Source organism: Quercus robur, chromosome 7 (genome assembly GCF_932294415.1).
Source record: "Quercus robur chromosome 7, dhQueRobu3.1, whole genome shotgun sequence".
Classification (NCBI taxonomy): Eukaryota; Viridiplantae; Streptophyta; class Magnoliopsida; order Fagales; family Fagaceae; genus Quercus; species Quercus robur.
This window is the reverse complement of record NC_065540.1, coordinates 44,090,652-44,113,089: the sequence shown is the minus strand read 5'-3', so window position 1 is coordinate 44,113,089 and position 22,438 is coordinate 44,090,652. Positions and strand designations below refer to the sequence as shown.

General features: G+C 35.3%; 3 protein-coding genes across 19 annotated transcripts in view; all 3 read right to left on the bottom strand.

The window, feature by feature from the left end:
• Nucleotides 1–684: 684 nt before the first annotated feature.
• On the bottom strand, nucleotides 685–15,291 carry LOC126691473 (disease resistance protein RUN1-like). Its single transcript, XM_050386515.1, has 7 exons — nucleotides 15,042–15,291; nucleotides 4,398–4,592; nucleotides 4,041–4,290; nucleotides 2,646–3,702; nucleotides 2,240–2,461; nucleotides 1,518–2,082; nucleotides 685–1,058 (listed from the first exon to the last, which is right to left on the bottom strand). Exons 1-7 carry the CDS (start codon nucleotides 15,289–15,291, stop codon nucleotides 685–687), a joined length of 2,913 nt encoding a protein of 970 aa, XP_050242472.1.
• The window catches only part of LOC126693559 (disease resistance protein Roq1-like), a 63,638-nt gene continuing 54,329 nt past the window's right edge, over nucleotides 13,130–22,438 (bottom strand). For 5 of the 16 annotated variants that reach the window (XM_050389543.1, XM_050389546.1, XM_050389547.1 and 2 more), the window contains 10 exons: nucleotides 22,068–22,403; nucleotides 21,263–21,950; nucleotides 20,456–21,049; nucleotides 19,391–20,242; nucleotides 17,709–18,538; nucleotides 17,125–17,638; nucleotides 16,551–16,877; nucleotides 15,017–15,723; nucleotides 14,651–14,794; nucleotides 13,130–14,543 (listed from right to left, as the gene is read on the bottom strand). In XM_050389543.1, coding sequence (XP_050245500.1) covers nucleotides 16,594–16,877; nucleotides 17,125–17,638; nucleotides 17,709–18,538; nucleotides 19,391–20,242; nucleotides 20,456–21,049; nucleotides 21,263–21,950; nucleotides 22,068–22,403 — 4,098 coding nt within the window. In that variant the 3' untranslated portion in view covers nucleotides 13,130–14,543; nucleotides 14,651–14,794; nucleotides 15,017–15,723; nucleotides 16,551–16,593. Of the gene's footprint in view, nucleotides 14,544–14,650; nucleotides 14,795–15,016; nucleotides 15,727–16,550; nucleotides 16,878–17,124; nucleotides 17,639–17,708; nucleotides 18,539–19,064; nucleotides 19,178–19,390; nucleotides 21,050–21,262; nucleotides 21,951–22,067; nucleotides 22,404–22,438 lie in introns of all 16 variants that reach the window. The other 11 variants (XM_050389553.1, XM_050389551.1, XM_050389542.1 and 8 more) reach the window with 11 other exon arrangements.
• The window catches only part of LOC126693570 (disease resistance-like protein DSC1), a 60,463-nt gene continuing 51,154 nt past the window's right edge, over nucleotides 13,130–22,438 (bottom strand). For both annotated transcript variants that reach the window (XM_050389578.1, XM_050389582.1), the window contains one exon: nucleotides 13,130–13,457. The gene's annotated coding sequence lies outside the window, so the exon portion shown is untranslated. The remainder of the gene's footprint in view (nucleotides 13,458–22,438) is intronic.

Here is a 22,438-nt window from a genome sequence, read left to right as displayed (position 1 = left end):
AAACCATTTCAGAATTTCACCTCCAGGAATAATAATGTCTAAGATGTCTTGTAGTCTACCACTTTGTCCCTGAAATATACAAAGCATAAATGTTAGGAACTGAGAGAGAGAGAGAGAGAGAGAGAGAGAGAGAGAGATAGGGAGAGAGACCTGAAGAATGTAATCGATCTGAATATTGTCTACCAATTTGAAGCAGTTGACACACCGGAAACACAAATGGGAGTGAAGCCTCTCGCAAACCTCCAAATGAGGTATGATTTTAGTTTTAATAGAATAATTTTGTAGTTCTGGCAATCTCTCCAATGAGATACAATTGTTTGCAATTACAACATGAGTAGTTGACGGAACATTTTGCAATGATTGAAGCCTCTCGCAACCCTCCAAATGGAGTCTTCGAAGGTTAGAGAGTTGAGAGATGCTTTTAGGAAGGGAAAAAAAATTATTTCCACTTAAATTTAAGTGTTCCAAAGAGGACAAGCAGCCAATTTCTTTGGGAATTGATGAAAGATCTGAGTCACTAAGATCCAAATATCTTAAAGAATGCAGACCTGATAAGGAAGGAAATAATTGGCCCACGGGAACATAATCTGATGGCATGGAATAAAATAAAGATAATGCCCTTTTATTACATCCATGGATATTTAGTTCTTTGAGATTTTCAAGGAAAAAAATAGAGGAAGGAACCTATTTTATGGCTGTTCCACTCAAATTGAGCAACTCCAAACCTTTTGCATTGCCTAGGTTCTCTCCCAAGTTGTCAAATTTTGAGCATCCAAAAAGATCAAGAAATTTAAGCAACTTCAAACAAAAAATATTGTTAGGAAGATGCGCGAGATTTTTGCAATCTTTTAGAGTCAACACAGTAAGGTAAGTCAAATACTCAATAGATGAAGGCAGCTCTTTTATAGCTATTCCACTCAAATCAATCTTCTCCAGACCTTTGACATTCCCTAGGTTCTCTGACAAATTATCAAATTTTGAGCATCCAAAAAGATCAAGAGAATTACCTAACTTCAAACTCCAAATGGCATTAGGAAGACACACGAGATTTTTGCAATCTTTTAGAGTCAACATAGTAAGGTTAGTCAAACATTCAATTGATGAAGGTAGCTCTTTTATAGCTGTTCCACTCAAAATCAAGCTTCTCTAGGCCTTCGACATTCCCTAGGTTCTCTGGCAATTTTTCAATTTTTGTGCATCCAGCGAGATCTAGAGAATTGCCCAACTTTAAACACCAAAAGGTATTAGGAAGACAAACAAGATTTTTGCAATCTCTTAGGGTCAATAAAGTAAGGTTTGTCAAATGTTCAATTGATGAAGTCAGATCTTTGATAGATGTTCCACTCAACTTAAGCTCCTTTAGACCTATGACACTCCCTAGGTTCTCTGGCAAGTATTCAAATTCTAAGCATCCAGAAAGTTCAAGAGATTCAAGCAATTTCAAACTAGAAATGGCGCTAGGAAGATACACAAGTTTTCACAATTTACTAGAGTCAATAAAGTAAGGTTTACCAAACCTTCAATTGGTAAAGGCAACTCTTCTATAGCTATTCCACTCAAATCAAGTGTCTTTAGACCTTCGACATTCCCTAGGTTCTTTGGCAAGTATTCAAATGTTGAGCACCAAGAAAGATCCAGAGATTCAAGCGATTTCAAATTAAAAATGGTGTTAGGAAGGCGCCAAAGATTTTTGCAATCGCTAAGGGTCAATGAAGTCAGGCTAATCAAGCCTCCAACTGATGAAGGTAGTTTCATAATAGCAGTGATATCCAAAAAAAGCTTTTGTAAGCATTTCAGGTTTCCCACAAATTGTGGAAGTTTCTTGAGATTGGAGCAACCAGAAAGGTTAAGAGTCACAAGAGAACCCACTTCAAATGTGCTTGGAAGACGCCTTAGTGTTTTACAATATTGTAGATTAAGAAGAACAAGTTTTTTAAGAATTCCAATGGATGGGTGAAGCTCACATAAATTTGTACAATATTCAAGAACTAATTTCTCAAGATTTGAGACTCCAGTGAAGTCTGGAGTTATAATTAGGTCCAAGGAAACGGTCAAGTCAATGAACTTCAACTTGTCAAAATTCTGTTAGAAGAAAAAAAAAATTGTTAGAACAATTAGCTTCTTAGTGTCCATTTATTGTAATTTAGAAGCAAAGTTTTAAGAGTATAATTACTAACGCACTTACCTTTACCCCTATTCAAAGCCGTTCAATTTTGCTTTGTCGCAAACAAAGTTGAACAAGCTCATCTAGCTGGAAACTTGATGGCAAAGATTTTGAAGGATACAAAGTCCAATCAAGAATTCTTAAATCATTAGGAAGATGTGAGGGGACATGGAGAAAGCCGAAAATTCTAAGAAATTTAAGATTTTCCATCTTCAAAAAGGCCTCAGGGTTCCACCTTGCATCTTTTGGTTCATTATAAGTAGTCGAAATATCCATGGCTTTAAGTGCTTCTATCCCCTAATAATCAAGAAGAAATTGGTGAATTGCAAAATCAATTATTACCATGAGAATTCAAATTTCAAATTCTTGGAACATGAAGGTAGGGAATGAGTGGAAATTCTCTAAATAACTTCTTACCCTTTTTTTTGGATAAGTTCTTACCTTTTTTTTTTTTTTACATTTTGTCAATGTCCTTATAAACCCATAATCTACTACGCTTCCCAGGATTATCAAGGCACTCTTGAAAGACTATTTTCCTTCCCATTTCTTCGAGTAAATCATGCATCCACACTATATCATTATCCATAATTTTCAAGAGAGAATTATCAATGTCCTTCAATCCAATACCAGGGTAAAGGCCAAGAATATCAAGTATTTCTACTACCTCATCTTTATCTTGATGATTAAAAAAGCATGCAATATGCAAGAATATTTCCTTTTGTGATTTTTGGAGTCCATTAAAACTTATTTCAAGCACGCGGAGAATTGCTTCTTCAGGAAATTCTTTGAGTCTCTCTAATGCAATTTTCCATTCAACAATACTTTTTCCAAACAAAAAGGAACCCAAAACCTCAAGAGCTAAAGGAAGGCCACCAGCATAATTCAAAAAATGGAAAGACAATTCTCTATAATCTTCAAGGACATGCTTTTCTTTAAAAGCCTTCGAGCAAAAAAGTTGAAGAGCATTTTCATCATTCAATCCTTTAACTTCATATATTTCATCTACTTGATGTTCCTCCAACAAATGTGCATTTCTTGTTGTTATGATAATTCTACTACCCGATCCAAACCAATTATGCTCCCCAACTAACAGTTTTAATTGTTCCAGTTTGTTTACGTCATCAAGAACAAGAAGAATCCTTTTACGACATAACCTATTCTTGATCTTGAGAACTCCATCATACGTCTCTTCTATTTTCAAATCATTATCCTTCAAAACGTCCTTAATAATTTTTTGTTGTAGTGGAACACAACCATATTTTTCAAACTTTTCTCTAACATCCTCAATAAAACCACGAGCTTTAAATTCTTTAGAAACCATGTGATAAACAACTCTAGCAAGGGTTGTCTTGCCCATTCCCCCCATAGCCCAAATTCCTACAAAGCGAACATTGTTTGATTCTAGAGCTAAACATGACTCTAATTCCACCACTTGAGAGTATATTCCTACTAGGTCCTCGGTAGTATATGGAAATGCATCATATTTCAAGTTAAGCGATATCCATCCCACTATTTCTTGGATATCTTGGGACTCAGGCCTACAATAAAGAAAGCACAATATGCATTGAGTTTGAACCACCAATAGGTAACACAAAAAAAATATGATACATATTTAAAGTTCAATTTTATTGACTGAAAACAAAAAATATGTAAATTAATTGGATCACGACAAATTTGAAAGAAATACAATGAAACATGTATGTAGATTTGCTTAAGGTTTCAAACAGAGTTATATACATTCCCTATGAAGAAAGTAAAAAAAAAAATATATATATATATATATATATATAAACACTCCAAGTCTACATTAAACTATCTCTACATAGAGTGGGTCATCTGAATATTTAAAAGAAATAAATATGTCAAATTAAATTACCTAATATTCCTTAAATGCCATCCGGAGAGGTTGCCTACTTGTGTCAAAGCATCTCTCCATTTCTCCACCCTCTCTTTGTTCTCCTTTTCTTCATGTTTACCAAATGCATGTGCAAAAGTTCCCATTTGTTTACATACATCAGATGGATCAATATAGTGCAAAACAGGCAAAACTGTCATTCCCATATCTTTCTTGCAAGCAATGATCTTTGCAAGTTCATCTAAGCACCAAGTTGAAGATGCATAGTTTTCTGAGAGAATGACAATAGCAAATTTGATTCTTCTATTGCTTTCAACAGCTTTGGTGAAATGGGCTTTCCTCTCTCAAGATTTTCGTTGTCTTTAAAGATGATAATGCCTTTTTGAATCAAAGCATCATGTAGATGACCCATAAACTTGTTGTGGGTGTCCTCGCCTATGAAACTGAGGAAGACGTCATACTTCCGTCCAACAGCAGGGGAAGAAGAAGAACTTGGGAAACATGACGAAGCGGTTTCTGTGACCATTAAAGCCATAGGAAATATACTACTAAATATTGAATCACAGTCTATATCTGCATACAAAAAAAGAAGAAAAAACATTCAACTAGAACTGAAGAAAGATTAAAAAATAAATAAATTAGGGAAGAAGAAACTAGTTGATGTTCAACCTGAACTGCATGATTTTGAAATTACTTCGAATCGGAGAGAGAGAGATGGAATCAAATCCAGAATGGGAGAGAGGACATCTTTTGAGGAACGGAAGCCTTGTTGTTTATAAGAAATTTGAAATGGCGTGGTGCTTAAGTGGTGATGTAGGAAATTACAAGAGACATCATTCTACAAGATTCGAAGAAGTTAAAGCGGTCGACCCATAATGTGAGAATCATTGTATGTGTCTACACTGTACAGTCTACACCATAGGCCCACACACATCGGCATCTTGCGTCAAAAGTAGTAGCAAAAGTTCTTAGGGAGGAGCGAAAGTAGGGATGGCAATTTTTTCCTGCCCCGCTTAACCCGCTCTCCCCGCTTTGCCCCAAGCGGGTTTTCCCCACCCCGCAAAGGTGGTGGGGCAGGGATGGGGCAAGATTTTAGCCCCGCACCATGGGGCGGGACGGGGATGGGTTTAGACTTTTTAAACCCACCCTGCCCCGCCCCTCCCCATCCCCACCCCGTCCTATGTTACTAGGGGTTATAATTGTAAATTTTTCATACCCTAAAATGCTACTATTTAAACAAACATATTAATATTAGCATATTTTATTCTACCCAATATAATTATCTACCTTTATTTTGTTATGTGTTATACTATGAGATTTTTATTTTTTTTTTAATTTTTTATGATTGTCTTATTAAACACTTGGATATATTATTCAGTTTTTTCTAAAAATTGATTTGAATTGATGGGATAAATTTAGTTGTAATTTCAAATATATTTTTATTAATGAAATAGGTTTCATTAAAAAAATTGTACTAGTTGTAGGGCAAATTAACAAAAAGTAGAGTTTTACAAGGTGGGGTGGGGCTTCGCGGGGCCCCAAGGGGCGGGGATGGGGTGAGAAAGTATTCCCCGTCATGCGGGGTGGGGCGGGGATGGGGCAAGACAAAACCATGCAGGGCGGAGACGAAGACCCCATCCTTCGGCCCCGTCCCGCCCCATTGCCATCCCTAAGCGAAAGTTACTGTGTTTTGTTTTCATTGACAACTATAGAGTTCTTTTCATATTGCTTTTTGACCAAATGAAAATAGTTCTTTTCATTTATAGTAAAATTTCAACCATTTTTATCAGGGTAAAATCTGTTACAATACATACTGGGTATCTTCAGTTTATACAAAATGAATTTTTTGTAGGTAGTCATTAAAAACCTTAAATTATATATAATTTAATAAAAATATAATTTAAATATATCAACATCATAAAAAATAAAAAATAATAAAAAATCCTTTTACATACAAAATTAAAAAGTAAAAAATGACTGATAAGAAATTAAGTGAGATCTGAGAATGTTAAGATAAAAGTAATAACAAGAGAAAAAGTCTAAAATGATGATGGAGAAAAGAAAAACAAATAAAAGTAAAAGAGCGCAATGAACGATCATGTTGTGATTGTAGGTCAAGTCTCTAAAGAGCATAGCTCCTAGCGTCACCAAGGAAAACTAATGATCACAATCTCTTTTTTGGTATCTAGGAAAATAAAATCAGAGATTATTTAATTATTTTTATAGAATGAGTTGAACAAGTTATGAATCTGAATGATTAGAAATTTTTATTTTATTTTTATTTTTGAATGAGCGTTTGTTGGATATCTTGTTTAGTAGTTGTTGTTTGGACTAATCTTGTTTTTTTTTTTTTGGCTATTTTTTTTAATGTTATTTTGGCTCATTTTTGTTGTTATTTAAATGTTTATTTATTTATTTATTTTGTTGAAGTTAAAGACCATGTTTGAGAGACCAAGATTATTTTTATGAGTAGCTAGAGACACAAAAAAAATTTCACAACAATTCCAATATAAGCATACAAATATATATATATATATATATATATATATATAATTAGAGATAATTAAAATAAAAAAAGCACATGTGTGAGTTGGTATACTAATTTTGGAATGTTATGAAACTGTTATAAGATTTTATTGTTTTCCTAGCATTATTCTTATTTTTATTAAATCCCAATTCTTGAAATTATCAAGTCAGTGTGGTCAATAGGATAGGCAAAATATGTTAATTTAAATATAATTATGTATATAATTTTTTTTTTTTTTTTGGCAAGTCAAGGTGGTCACAGGACCACCTTGACTAGTAAGGGATGGCAATGGGGAGGAGCGGGGCCGAAGGATGAGATCTTCACCCCCGCCCAGTGTGATTTTATTTTGGCCCTTCTGCCTTGTCCCATATGACGAGAAAAACTTTCTTATCCATCCCTGCTCCTTGGGGCCCCACCTCACCCCGTAAAATTCTATTTCATTTTAATTTGCTATACAATTATTATAATATTTTTTAATAAAACATGTTTTATTAAAACCCGCGCAGAGTGAAGTGGTGAGGGGCGGGTCAAGGCAGGGCTAGGTAAAATTGCCATCTCATGACTACTATGTACAGCTGCCCTGATTATTGAATTATCAAAAAGAAATTTTTTTATAAATTTATTAAAAATCAAACATTACAACAAGAAAAATCACTTTTAGTTTTAATCTTTCGATTCTTTTTTTTTTTTTTTTTTGGCTTTTTAACTTTTAACTTTTTTTTAACTTTTCTTGATCACATTAAAAGGTACAATTGCAAAGATCCAAAATCGGGAAAAAAAAAAAATCCTCTTAAACTCCAACTCGTAAAAAACAAAATTGAAGAACAACTATAGAATTTGAAGAAGAAAAAAATGTTAACACTTAGACTTGCCAAAGAAGGAATTAAGTAAGAAAGCCGAGAAAAAAAAAATAATAAATAAATAATAAAAGAGGAATTTATGCATAGAGTTAGCTAAATTTATGCATAAGATATCATGAAAATATTGTGAAACTTTATTGTGTTCTTAAACTTACTCTCAAGTTTATTAGGACTCAAATTTATGAAATATTATAAACAATTTCACCAATCTGGCTCATTTAATTAATGAACATGATTTAGGACCTGGGCAATGTATGAAACAACTACCGTCCTTTTTACTATTTATATGGTTACAAAGTTCGGATTGAGATATGATTACCTAGAGTATTGCACCGTGTGTAATGCTCTTAATGGCCTAGATTGTGAAAAAATAAAATCAAATCAAAACAAATCAAACTTAATCATTGAATAAATTAAGTTAGAAAAAGTTTAAAAGTGAATAAAAAAAAATTAGAAGTTATAAAGTGAAGAAGTAAAACAATATTTTAAGAGGAATGGATGTAATTGCATACGTACTGAATCCACAAAGTTCTTTATACAGTTTGTAAAGAGTCTATTTATGGTCAAGAACTTTGAGGCTAACCGTATATTTAGTATTATTAACAAAAATTTCTAGGATTTAAATACTTCTATCCCCAATGTAATTATTGAATTATAAAAAATTTAAAAAAAAAATTATTAAAAACCAAACACTATAACAAGAAAATTTTACAATTGACTTTTTTGAATGATGAGATTGAAAATTAAAAGTTGACTTTATTCTTAATCTTCAGATTAACAATTATTTTTAGCTTTTTAAATTTTTACATTTTAAACTTTTCTCTCTCATGGTAAAAGGTACAACTGCACAGATCCAAATCCAGTAAAACCATCCTCTTAAACTTGAACTAGTGAAAAACAAAATTGAAGTACAATAGTAGACTTTAAATAATTTTTTTAAAAAAACATTGGAATTATGCAATTAGTTAACTGAAATCAGCATAATATCATTGAGAAATTTTCAAATGAAATCTTATAAAGTTAAATAAACTGTAAATCAAAGAAAATGAATTAAATTTCTAAACCCAGTAGTAAAAGACTGTAAGGTTTTTAATAGCAGTCTTGAACTAGTAGGCCATTGGTCGGCCATTGGTCGGGTTATCTTCTTTTTATGTTAATGGAAGTTTCTGTAATTGGAGACTTGTATCTTTGTGTCCATACCAAATGGGTTAGGCCAACTCTCACCTAAAGTTTACCTAAAAGCCCACCTTTTGTAATATATTGAACCCATCAACCCCAAAAGGCTGGGCTTAATGGGAAAGGGGCTTCCCATTTCTAATATGCTGTGCCCTTGCTTGGAAGGTGTTTCTCCTGCGCAGAAGGCTTGTGACGTGTCCTATCAACAAGTAGAACATTCCTCCAATTCTATTTCTAACACCTTGTTTCTCAAGCCCAAATGGTTGATCTTTTGGGGCTTGAAGGATTCAAGGTGTTATATTTTTCAATTTGAGTTGCCTACTCTTCAAATACAACAGATTTTCTATTCTCTCTCTATTATATTTTAGCCTTTATTGGTTTTTTTTTTTTTTTTTTCTTTCGAATGGTCATATTTTTTAAACAGCCATATATTTCTAACAATCGTATTTTCCAACAATTATATTCTGTCAATATAAATAGCATAATTTCCTCTCTAATTTTCATTTAACTCTAATCCAATAATAGTCTCCCTCAAAAAAGGAAAAAAAAAAAAAAAAAAAGCTTATTGTGTGTCATTTTATTTTTATACACTTATTGTGTCATTTGAAGGTAGCCCAAATCCAATTTGAAGTGGGTAACTTTTTATCTTTGGGTATGAAAGTAGATGTTGGTGGAAGAGTTAAACCAATTCAACATTTGGACTAATGAAAAGTTGAGATTATCTTTTCTATGAAATTTCAAGTCAACCAAATTCAATAATAAAAATGAAACCATGGGTCCGTTTGGATTGAACTTATTTTTGCTGAAATTAAAAACTGAAAACACTATAGCAAAATAATTTTTAAATGTGTGAATAGTACCGTGAGACTCATTTTTAATATTTTTAAATGCGTGAACAGTGCTGCTATAGTACGTGAACAGTGATTTTTGTCTTCTGCATAGTAAATTCATGTGATTTTACTGTTCATGCGCTAAAAAAAAAAAAAAAAAAAAAAACCCCAAAACGCTGAACGCAAACGCGCAATCCAAACTGGTACAATAGTATGACCATGAAATTTCAAGATTATCTTCACATAATGTTTGGCAATAGTTGAGCGATTCGAGTTGTGACACTTTGACAATTGTGTTATGCCCACAATAATAGTTTCATCAAGGTCTTGATGGTACATATGGTATTACCTATTGTCGTCACGTAGTGTGCAATCGATGGTAAAACTAGAGAAAGAATTTTTTTTTTTTCCCTAAATGTTTGTCAAACTTTAAAAGTGTCATTGATTTTCTGACAACCTACTTTGGGTTTCTGTTCGGTGGTGGTTTAGTTGACACTGTCTCAAATGCTATAGAAGTAAAATGTGAAATATTTGGTAAATTTTTTGGTATTTGTGGGAGGATTGTAATTTAAAAAAAAATATAAAATATGGGTTTAAAAAAGTAATTTACCAAAAAAAAAAAAAAAAGTTTGCTATTTTCAAAGACCTGGCCAGCGTGTCAGGTGTCCAAACTTCCACTTCCCTTTTGCAACTCAGAAGAATAAACCCACTTTAATTATGAGATGTCAAACGCCGTCGTTTATAGGGCAAAAGATATATAACAAAAAAATAGAGGAATTTTGAAATTTCAAGAGACAAAAGAAAGAAGAAGAGAACCTTGAGGTGAGGGGTTGTGATGGTTCCGGTTTTCTCCGAGTCAGACTCACTCGAACCCAGTCCTTCAGAATTGTCGTATTCTCCATTTTTTTACTTCAACAAGCTCAGCTCTGACTTAGTGAAGTGAAAAATGGTGGCAATTGCCAATTATAGCCGGTGTCGTTTTATTTAGGCGAAAAACACATTTTGGTCCCTACATTTTCAGCCGATTCCCGTTTTAGTCCCTAAGTTTTTTTTTTACCGCTTTTAGTCCCTCTCCTGAAAAACCGTTCCATTTTGGTCCCTACCGTTACATCATAAACAGATATTGCTGATGTGGCAAACGGCATGCACTGTTGGCCTGACGTGGTCATTAAAATAATAATAAAAAATGCCACGTTAGCATTTAAATTAAAAAAATTAATTTATTAATTTTAACTAAATAAAAAAAATTAAAAACAGAATTAAAAACTAAAAATCATATGAATTGAGATCTAAGTGTGTCTTGAACAAGAACACCAAGAACACAAACTCAAATCCAAGAACACAAACCCAGAAATGAAAAAAAAAACACAGATCATGCAGAAAATCCTTTCTGTTCTGCAGAAAACAGAATATGCAGTAACAGAAATACAGCCCATGGACAACATCACAGAAACAACAACAGATATTACACTCAACCCCCCTGTAAGCACAGATTATGCAGAAATCCTGAACCTGTTCTGCAGAAAACAGAATATGCAGCAGTAGAAATACAGCCATGGAAAATTTCATGGAGAACTCAAAAAAAAATGCCAGAGGAAACGGGGATATTAAATAAAGGATTTAATAGAAATAGAACCGGTTAATATTAAATAAAAGAAACACGGAAATAGAAATAGAGAGGCGATGAAAGAGAGAGAGGCAACGAGGAAACGGGGAAAGAAGCAGAGAAAGAGAGAGGCGATCCGAAAGAGGCAGAATCAGACCACCGGAACCACAAAAACATAGAAATAAAAACCAATGGCCCATCAACATCGGTAAATTTTTTCAGATTTGGGTATGATATGTTACTTTTAATTGAGTTTTCCTGTTGGATAGGTTTAGATTTGATTTGTTTTTGTTTTGGGTTTTTAAAACACAGAATGATTGAGAGAGGGAACTGTAGATTGTTGAAACCGGCATGGGTACATTTTTCTCTCTCTTTTTTATTTTTCCAGATTTAGATTTGGGTATGCAATGTTACTTTTTATGGAGTTTTCTTTTTTTTGTTGTATAGGTTTAGATTTTATTTTGGCTTTGATTCGTTTCTGTTTTGGATTTTTGAGTTCTCCATGAAATTTTCCATGGTTGTATTTCTACTGCTGCATATTCTGTTTTCTGCAGAACAGGTTCAGGATTTCTGCATAATCTGTGCTTACAGGGGGGTTGAGTGTAATATCTGTTGTTGTTTCTGTGATGTTGTCCATGGGCTGTATTTCTGTTACTGCATATTCTGTTTTCTGCAGAACAGAAAGGATTTTCTGCATGATCTGTGTTTTTTTTTAAATTTCTGGGTTTGTGTTCTTAGATTTGAGTTTGTGTTCTTGGTGTTCTTGTTCAAGACACACTTAGATCTCAATTCACATGATTTTTAGTTTTTAATTCTGTTTTTAATTTTTTTTATTTAGTTAAAATTAATAAATTAATTTTTTTAATTTAAATGCTGACGTGTCATTTTTTATTATTATTTTAATGACCACGTCAGGCCAACAGTGCATGCCGTTTGCCACATCAGCAATATCTGTTTATGATGTAACGGTAGGGACCAAAATGGAACGGTTTTTCAGGAGAGGGACTAAAAGCGGTAAAAAAAAAACTTAGGGACTAAAACGGGAATCGGCTGAAAATGTAGGGACCAAAATGTGTTTTTCGCCTTTTATTTATTGTTAGTATTTCTTTAGAGATAGCAAAAATATATGATTTGGTGTTTAAAATTTGATTAAGGTTTTATTTTAGTTTGAAATATTTAATTTTCATTCCCTATAAAATTGGAAAAGGTGGGCATATCATATCAATAATAAGTTGTTTTGGAGAAATGTGGTGACTGAAGAAGGAATGTGGTTTCAAAGAGACATTGTACTGTACTGTGTGCAGAAAATGGTTCTGAGAAATGAGAAGGATTTGAGGATTATTAAATGAGTTTATCAAAATAACATTGCCCTTTGCTCCCAAAAGATGGACATGAGAATCAGATTCAATTTGCATTAGAGCAAGGAATTGGTAGAATGATCTCTGCTTTAGCCAGGAACAGATACCAGGCCCCAGTAGAGCTAGAGATGGTTCACTGTTCAAGGTTGTTGTGTCGATTGGCATGAGAATGGTTCCTAGCCACCCTGAAGATATTTATTTATATTGCATTTCTTGAATGGGAAATGGAAATCTTGAAGCAACTATAAGCATGAGCAACCAGTTTGCAATAAGATTTTTCATAGTATCTAGAGGAATTTAAATTGTGTCTGGTTTTGGAAAGAATTAATGACGGGCTGCTTAATTAATTCCCAAGAATTTGTGTGGGAAGACATCGTTGAATGAGAAAATCAGTGGATGTGAAAATCTTTAAGGGTTGTGGTATGTAAGTTGGCCTCAGGTGCTGCTGTTTACCCATATATGGCACCAAAGGAATGCCATTCTCCAATGCCAAGGGATAAGATTAAGAACTGAGGGGGGATTATGAAGAGAGCTTAAACCAACGGTGGAGACTAAAAGTAAGCCATTTGTAGTTAATCAACATCTGAACCAAGCAAGGTTTCTGTTCGAAATTTCTCAATATGAATCAGAGAGCCAAATGCCAAGAAGGGGGGAAAAATATTATATATGTTGCGACTGTTGGAGAAAAATAAAAACAACAATTATTTAATAACAAACCGTTACATTGGAAAGATAAATATCAATACGTAAATATGTATTTTTCTTAAAATAAAAGCGGCAGGATTTGTATTGCATTTCACAAAATTATCAAGTAGCCAAATCTCAGTGACGCAATTTTTACATCCAAGATCTGCTAAATCTAGAGGAGCATTATTACAGCTTTTGTCCAAAAAATTAAAATTGCAACATCGCAAAGTAGATATTGCTATTTTCACTTTGTTGAACAGCACATTTCAGGTCACTTTTTTTCTTTTTTCTTTTTTTTCTTTTTTTTTTGGGGGCGGGGGTGGGGGGAGGGAGGAATCCATGTTAAAAGCAGCAATGGCAAATTGGCAATACTTAAGTGGCTCTCAAGTTGAACCTCCTGAATTCCCTGCTGGTTAAACAATTGTAAGGCATGCCAGAATCCTGCAAAATGAGCCTCCAGAGACAGCATTCGCCCACAATCACCTCAACCTTAGGTGCAACAAAATTCACATTGAGATCTCTAATCACCGCAACATTTACCTTGGAGTAAGGTAACTGAGGGGGCTTCAATATTAGGAGACGTACTTTCTGCAGTATCTCAGATGAAAATTTTGCAGCTTAGTGTTCATGCATCTCTTTACCTATATATACCAAAGTGGTTGGCTGTATTCCTGGTTCCCCAAATCTCTCCATTTCTGTGCAGCCATAATTGCCATGAGAGAGTGGAAAATAGTTTCAGTGAGAATGTGTTCTTATGGTGCAGCATCCAGGAGAATAGACCAGTCCAGTTCTGATAAGGCTGGTGCAGGATAAAGTAGTTTATGCATTCAACTAATTGCCATACCTTCTTGGTGTCGGGGCAAGACCAAAAGCATGTAAACTGGTTTCAGGAACTTCATTACACTGATCACAAGTTACTGAAGAGATGATGCATTTGGAAAATAGATGTGGCTTTGTTAGCAGGATAAACTTAAGAGTATGCCATGAAAAACTTTAATCTTGTTAGGAACCCGAGCCTTCCACAGTGCCCGCCACAAAATTGTTGAGCTGTGATTGTTTGAAGCCTCTCCTAAACCTGCCATTGCCTCGTGGTCTGACAAATCATATGCACCCCGAACTGAAAAATCTCAAATTTCTGCACCCACCCAAAAGATACTGTAATCAAAATGTTGAGTATTTCACAGAATGCTTTTGAATGACAGCAGCTTCTTGTGGCATGAACAACCTGTCCAGAAAAATCTTTCTGCGAGTCTTTGTATTATCATCCAGCAAGTCACCTAGTTTGCTGCAGATTGAGGATTTCTTAGTAAAACCACCCTGGATGCATTCGGTGTCGGCAGCTGCCTGTTTTCCATCCCTATCTTCCAACAGTAGCTCAACTGTGCAACCTTTCAAGCTTCCATTATACTTCTCCAACCAAATGAGGCATTGGATGGTAACTTTGTGTTAACAAAAAGAAGTAGATGGGAAGGATTTATGTCTGTATGTCATTAGAATTTTAACAGAACATCACATTAGCAGGCCACCCAAAAATAGAAGATTTAATCAATAATGAGAGCCAATTGAAAGTTAATTTAAAAGCTTGACCATTTTGAGTCCTTGACCACTTTCGCAAGAGCCCAAGGTGAGTGTGAGAGGAGAATAGCTACTTGGCTAATACTTCAACGTTGACACTCTTGTAACCATCCACGGTGGCAAAAGCTTCAAGCTTCTCAGATGTTTGATCCCATCCTACCATTAATTAAATAAAAGTTCACCAACAAGACAAGAAGAAAAATTTGTGTTATTCCCACCCAATAAAAATAACAACTTAGGGGGAAAAAAAAAGTGATACGGTGCGCATGATATTAATTTTTGAGTTTGTTTCAATTTGGATGTGATTGCCAAAAGCTGCCACTAAGGTACAAGTACCACAATATTTTGAAGTTTGTAGAAAGAAAAATGATGACTTACAGGTAATGAACAGAAACTGTTTAGCCTTCCAGGTCATTTTCACTAGATTCTTCAAAATCAGCAATTAATCCTTCAAGTTTGAATCCTCTTTGGCTGTGGATCCTCTTTATAGTAGCACTCTCCACTAGCTCCAGCCCTGTCATCCTCATCATGGCTTCGCTTATTTCTGATTCTGCAGCTGAATCATCAAGATCATGATGTAGAACACCCAGGACCTCATAAATTGTACTGCTGTTGCTGCTGCACTGTGCCATAGTTTGATTGGGATCTTCCATGTCTTGCCAGTATACTAAGCAGATCCCAATTTTCTCCACCTCCAAGTTCCAGCTATCTATTTTAATATTAATTTCACAAAATCCATTAGCATCAATTTGGTTTTAGCTAAACATCCTTCCCCCATTGGAGCTGAAATGGCAAGACACATAGTAGTTGGAAAAATAGGGCAGCCAAAGGTGATGCGATTCAATTAAACCATAATTTATCGTAAAAATAGAGAAAGCAGAAAGGAGAGTAGAGGAAGAGGAATGGAAATATGCTAAGAGAACAATTGAGGATTTGATGAGGCTGTGTGTGAAATGTACCAATAGAACTTTTGGGGAAGGTGGTTTAGATGGCTGCTTCTACAAAATCATGGGTCGCCCTAGGCTGATCAAGTTCCTCATTGCTCTTGAAGATACAGATACTATCAAGTGGCTTGATTTCTTCTGCTGCTGTCACAACTTCAAGATGTTTAAAAAATGTAGAAACTTATCACTATAGATAATAGCAGAAGCATAATTCCCAATTTCCTCCCATTATGCCATCTGGCATGTCTTGAGTAGCCATACAATCTCAAACTAATGTAATTATTCAGTCCCAAACACAACATCTATAACAACTGCTCCAAGACACCACCACCACGCACCCTTATTGTGATGGTGTAACAATATAATAGTAGGTCATGTGATATAGAAATAGAAAAGACAATTACACATGGAACACAGATTTATGTGGTTCGGCCTTAGGCCTACATCCACAGACAATGTCTAACAAAAAATTTCACTAAGAAACTAGGAAATTACAAAATAGAAGAAAAGCATTGGGCAAGTGAATAAACTCTATAAAACCAATTGAACAAAGCCCCACACACAGCAAAAAGGAACCCCCCTTGGCTAATTCTTCTACATCGCTCTCGTAACTATCCCTGTTACCACTTCGATAGGCTTCAAGTTTCTTGGATCCCCTCCTTCCATTATATGAAAGTGCCCCAACAAGTTAAGAAGAAAAAAAAAATTATTATTCGTTTAGATGATTGGGATGTGAGTGCCAAACAATACTTTGAACTTTCTTTTTTCCCTCTCTCAATGCTAGCTTAAAAATCGAAAAAGAAACACTCCAATTTATACCTATGACAAATTAAATTTTTTTATCATGCCAATTTAAACCTAAGAAACTAGACGCACAATTTCATTTCATTGGATTCCCCTCTCCATAAAATAAAAGAGAACATCAAGACTTGTATATTGTAATAGCAAGAAGAAAGATGATGACTTACAGGCAAAGAAGTCGAATCTTCCTTATAATAAATTCTTTTAGAATCAGCCATACAACCTCCAAGTCTTTGGATTTGGTTCATCACTAGAGTAGCCTTCTCCACTAGGTCCAGCCCAATCTTGCTCATCACGGCTTCGTTTATTTCTGCTACCTTCTGCGGCTGAATGGTAAAGATCATGGCAGAGATCACCCAGATTCTCATAGAGTGTCCTGCTGTTGATGCTCAACTCTGTTATAGTTTGATTGGGATCTTCAATGTCTTGGAAACAATGGCTCTTCCCTCCATGAATGAAGTCAAGCTTCTTGGACGTTTGATCCTCTCCTTCCACTAAATAAAAGTTCACCAACAAGACAAAAAGAAAATTTTGTATTATTCCAACCCGATTAAAAACTAAACCTAAAAATAGAAACGTGATATGGTATTATTTTAATTTTTGAGTTTGGGCTTATTTTTCTGCAAGTGTTACTAGATAATGCCGAGGTACTTTGAAGTTAACATTTGAAAATAAAAATGATAGTATTCGTCCCAAAAAAAAAAAAAAAAAAAAACAAAAAAAAAGAAGATGATCACTTACTGGCAAAGTTAAAAATTTCTGATTCTGGCTGATCCTCAGAATCAGCCAGATCCTCATACAGTATACTGTTGTTGTTAATGCACTGTGCCATAGTTTGATTGGGATCTACGATGTCTTGCTTGTATACCAAATGAACCCCAATTTTCTCCACCCCCTCTTTGTTAGCTAATAATTTCATCTCGAGTTGACTGAGTCCATTAGCATCAGTGTGACTAAGTATTTTACCCCAATCAGAGCCCAAATATTGAGAGGACAAATAGAGCAGCCAACGGTGAGGTGATTCAACATTACCATATTTTAACTGAAAATTTTGTACGAACCATTTAAATTCATTGATAAATAAATTATATGTAAGTTGTGAGACTTGTGACCCATTGGGTACAAGTACAATACACAACGCAATTCCCATCAAGTCATCACACCCACGAAAAGACACTCCTATGTTACCACCCTGACATTCAAGGGAAAACCATTTCGGAATTTTACCTCCAGGAATAATAATGTTTGGTAGTCCCTGAAATATACAAGGCATAATGTTAGGAACTGAGAGAGAGAGAGAGAGAGAGAGAGAGAGAGAGAGACACCTGAAGCATGTTACTGCTTTGAAAATAGTCAACCAATTTGAAGCAGTTGCAACACTGGAAATTTAAACGGGAGTGATCTGACCTAGAAGGATTAAATTGCAGTTTTGGCAATTTCTCCAGTGAGGTACAATTGTTTGCAATTACATAATCAACAGTTGACGGAACACTTTCCAATGATTGAAGACTTTTGCAACCCTCTAAATAGAGTCTTCGAAGATTAGAGAGTTGAGACATGCTTTCAGGAAGGAAAACAAAATTATTTCCACTTAGATCTAACTGTACTAAAGAGGACAAGCAACCAATGTCATTGGAGATTGACAAAAGATTGCAGTCACTAAGACCCAGATTAGTTAAAGACTGCAGACCTGATAAGGAAGGAAATAAAAAGCCCATTGGAACGGGACTTGTTGATAAGGAATGATGTAAAGATAAAGACAATAATGGGCTTCTTGGCAGGGAACTCCATAATGGGGCCATCGTCGCAAGAGTTACTGGCATAAAATAAAATTCAGATAACTTCCATTTACTGATATATAAGTGTTCGAGACTTTTAAGGAGAGCAATGGAAGAAGGAACCTCCTTTATGTCCGTCCAACACAAATCAAGCCACTTCAAACCTTTCATATTTCCTATGTTCACTGGCAAGTTGTTAAATTTTATGCATCCATAAAGATCAAGAGAATTAAGCAACTTCAAACTACAAATGGTGCTAGGAAGGCGCACAAGATTTAAGCAAAATCTTAAAGTCAATGCAGTAAGGTTAGTCAAACATCCAATTGATGAAGGCATCTCTTCTATAGCTGTTTTACTCAAATCAAGCATCCCTAGACCTTCAATTATCTATGGGTTCTCTGGTAAGTTTTTAAATCTTGGGCATGTTGAAAGATTAAGAGCTCGATGGAACTTAAAACCACAAGTGGTGTTAGGAAGACACACAAGATTTTTGCAACCATGTATATCCAATGAAGTAAGGCTTGGCAAGCGTTCAATTGATGAAGGCAACTCTTTTATAGCTGTTCCACTCAAATTAAGCCTCTTCAAACCTTTTACATTCCCTAGATTCTCTGGCAAGTTTTCAAAATTTGAGCTCCGAGAAAGATCGAGACATTCGAGTGATTTCAAACAACAAATGGTATTAGGAAGACACACAAGATTTTTGCAGCTCCCAAGAGTCAATGAAGTCAGGCCAATCAAGCCTCCAATTGATGAAGGTAGTTCCATAATAGCAGTGAAATCCAAATGAAGCATCTTTAGACCTTTGACATTCCCTAGATTCTCTGGCAAGTTTTCAAAATTTGAGCTCCGAGAAAGATCGAGACATTCGAGTGATTTCAAACAACAAATGGTGTTAGGAAGACACACAAGATTTTCGCAACCCCTAAGAGTCAATGAAGTCAGGCCAATCAAGCCTCCAATTGATGAAGGTAGTTCCATAATAGCAGTGAAATCCAAATGAAGCATCTTTAGACCTTTGACATTCCCTAGATTCTCTGGCAAGTTTTCAAAATTTGAGCACCGAGAAAGATCAAGACATTCAAGTGATTTCAAATAACAAATGGTGTTAGAAAGACACACAAGATTTTTGCAATCCCTAAGATTCAATGAAATCAGGCCAATCAAGCCTCCAATTGATGAAGGAAACTCTTCTATAGCTGTTTCACTCCAATCAAGCCTCCCTAGACGTTCGATTATCCACGGGTTCTCTGGCAAGTTTTCAAATCTTGAGCATGTTGAAAGATCAAGAGCACCATGGAACTGAAAACCACAAGTGGTGTTAGGAAAACACACAAGATTTTTGCAACCATGCATAACCAATGAAGTAAGGCTTGGCAAGCATTCAATTGATGAAGGCAACTCTTTTATAGCTGTTCCACTCAAATTAAGCCTCTTCAAACCTTTTACATTCCCTAGATTCTCTGGCAAGTTTTCAAAATTTGAGCTCCCAAAAAGATCAAGACATTCAAGTGATTTCAAACAACAAATGGAGTTAGGAAGACACACAAGTTTTTTGCAACCCCTAAGAGTCAATGAAGTCAAGCCAATCAAGCCTCCAATTGATGAAGGTAGTTCCATAATAGCAGTGAAATCCAAATGAAGCATCTTTAGACTTTTGACATTCCCTAGATTCTCTGGCAAGTTTTCAAAATTTGAGCTCCGAGAAAGATCAAGACATTCAAGTGATTTCAAACAACAAATGGTGTTAGGAAGATACACAAGATTTTTGCAGCTCCCAAGAGTCAATGAAGTCAGGCCAATCAAGCCTCCAATTGATGAAGGAAGCTCTTCTATAGCTGTTTCACTCAAATCAAGCCTCCCTAGACATTCGATTATCCACGGGTTCTCTGGCAAGTTTTTAAATCTTGAGCATGTTGAAAGATCAAGAGCACCATGGAACTGAAAACCACAAGTGGTGTTAGGAAGACACACAAGATTTTTGCAACCATGCATAACCAATGAAGTAAGGCTTGGCAAGCATTCAATTGATGAAGGCAACTCTTTTATAGCTGTTCCACTCAAATTAAGCCTCTTCAAACCTTTTACATTCCCTAGATTCTCTGGCAAGTTTTCAAAATTTGAGCTCCCAAAAAGATCAAGATATTCAAGTGATTTCAAACAACAAATGGTGTTAGGAAGACACACAAGTTTTTTGCAGCTCCTAAGAGTCAATGAAGTCAGGCCAATCAAGCCTCCAATTGATGAAGGTAGTTCCATAATAGCAGTGAAATCCAAAAGAAGCATCTTTAGACCTTTGACATTCCCTAGATTCTCTGGCAAGTTTTCAAAATTTGAGCTCCGAGAAAGATCAAGACATTCAAGTGATTTCAAATAACAAATGGTGTTAGAAAGACACACAAGATTTTTGCAACCCCTAAGATTCAATGAAGTCAGGCCAATCAAGCCTCCAATTGATGAAGGAAACTCTTCTATAGCTGTTTCACTCAAATCAAGCCTCCCTAGACGTTCGATTATCCACGGGTTCTCTGCCAAGTTTTTAAATCTTGAGCATGTTGAAAGATCAAGAGCACCCTGGAACTGAAAACCACAAGTGGTGTTAGGAAGACACACAAGATTTTTGCAACCATGCATATCCAATGAAGTAAGGCTTGGCAAGCATTCAATTGATGAAGGCAACTCTTTTATAGCTGTTCCACTCAAATTAAGCCTCTTCAAACCTTTTACATTCCCTAGATTCTCTGGCAAGTTTTCAAAATTTGAGCTCCCAGAAAGATCAAGACATTCAAGTGATTTCAAACAACAAATGGTGTTAGGAAGACACACAAGTTTTTTGCAGCTCCTAAGAGTCAATGAAGTCAGGCCAATCAAGCCTCCAATTGATGAAGGTAGTTCCATAATAGCAGTGAAATCCAAATGAAGCATCTTTAGACCTTTGACATTCCCTAGATTCTCTGGCAAGTTTTCAAAATTTGAGCTCCGAGAAAGATCAAGACATTCAAGTGATTTCAAATAACAAATGGTGTTAGAAAGACACACAAGATTTTTGCAACCCCTAAGATTCAATGAAGTCAGGCCAATCAAGCCTCCAATTGATGAAGGAAACTCTTCTATAGCTGTTTCACTCAAATCAAGCCTCCCTAGACGTTCGATTATCCACGGGTTCTCTGGCAAGTTTTTAAATCTTGAGCATGTTGAAAGATCAAGAGCACCATGGAACTGAAAACCACAAGTGGTGTTAGGAAGACACACAAGATTTTTGCAACCATGCATATCCAATGAAGTAAGGCTTGGCAAGCATTCAATTGATGAAGGCAACTCTTTTATAGCTGTCCCAGAAAGATCAAGACATTCGAGTGATTTCAAACAACAAATGGTGTTAGGAAGACACACAAGATTTTTGCAACCCCTAAGAGTCAATGAAGTCAGGCCAATCAAGCCTCCAATTGATGAAGGTAGTTCCTTAATAGCAGTGAAATCCAAATTAAGACTTTGTAAGCATTTCATGTTTCCCATATTTTCTGGAATTGTCTCGAGTCTTACGCAACTTGAAAGCACTAGAGTCATGAGGGAATCCATTTCAAACTTGCTTGGAAGATGACTTAGTTTTCGGCAATCTTTTAGATTAAGAAGAACAAGCTTTTTAAGAATTCCAATGGTTGGGTGAAGCTCATGTAACTTTAAACAATTTGAAAAAGTTAATTTCTCGAGATTTGGGACTCCAGTGAAGTCTGGGCATATAATCAAGTCTGAGTATGACAAGTCCATGATCTTCAACTTGTCAAAATTCTGTTTTAAGAAAAGAAAAAAAAAAGTTAAAAAAGAAGTTAAGTCGATGAGCTTTCTAGTGTCCGATTTATTGAAATTTAAATGCAAAGTTGTGAGGATACTTAATATCACAATTACCTTTACTCCTATCCAAAGTTTTTTAATTCTGCTATCTGGCAAACAAAGTTGAACAAGCCCATCTGGCAGGAAAGTTGATGGCAAAGAATTTGAAATATAATACCTCCAAGAAAGAACGCTCAAAGAATTTGGAAGACGTTGAGGGGCACAGAAACTACCATCAATTCTAAGAAATTTAAGATTGTGCATCTGCGAAATACCATCAATTCTAAGAATTTTAAGATCGTGCATCTGCGAATTGCCCTCAGGGCTCCACCATGTCTCTTCATCTTCATCTTCAAGATGATAACAATCATAATAATTCCAAATATGCATGGCTTGGACTACTTCATTTCCCTAATAATCAAGAAGGAAAGAACTTATTAGCATAA

Excerpts from the sequence above, each read along its gene's own strand:
- LOC126691473 (XM_050386515.1), bottom strand. The coding sequence starts at position 15,291 with ATGGAAGATCCCAATCAAACTATGGCACAGTGCAGCAGCAACAGCAGT. Across the intron at positions 2,462-2,645 it reads GGAAGCGTAGTAGATTATGG|GGGATAGAAGCACTTAAAGC; the intron begins GTTTATAAGGAC and ends CTTGATTATTAG. Across the intron at positions 2,083-2,239 it reads GTTTCCAGCTAGATGAGCTT|AATTTTGACAAGTTGAAGTT; the intron begins GTTCAACTTTGT and ends TTCTTCTAACAG.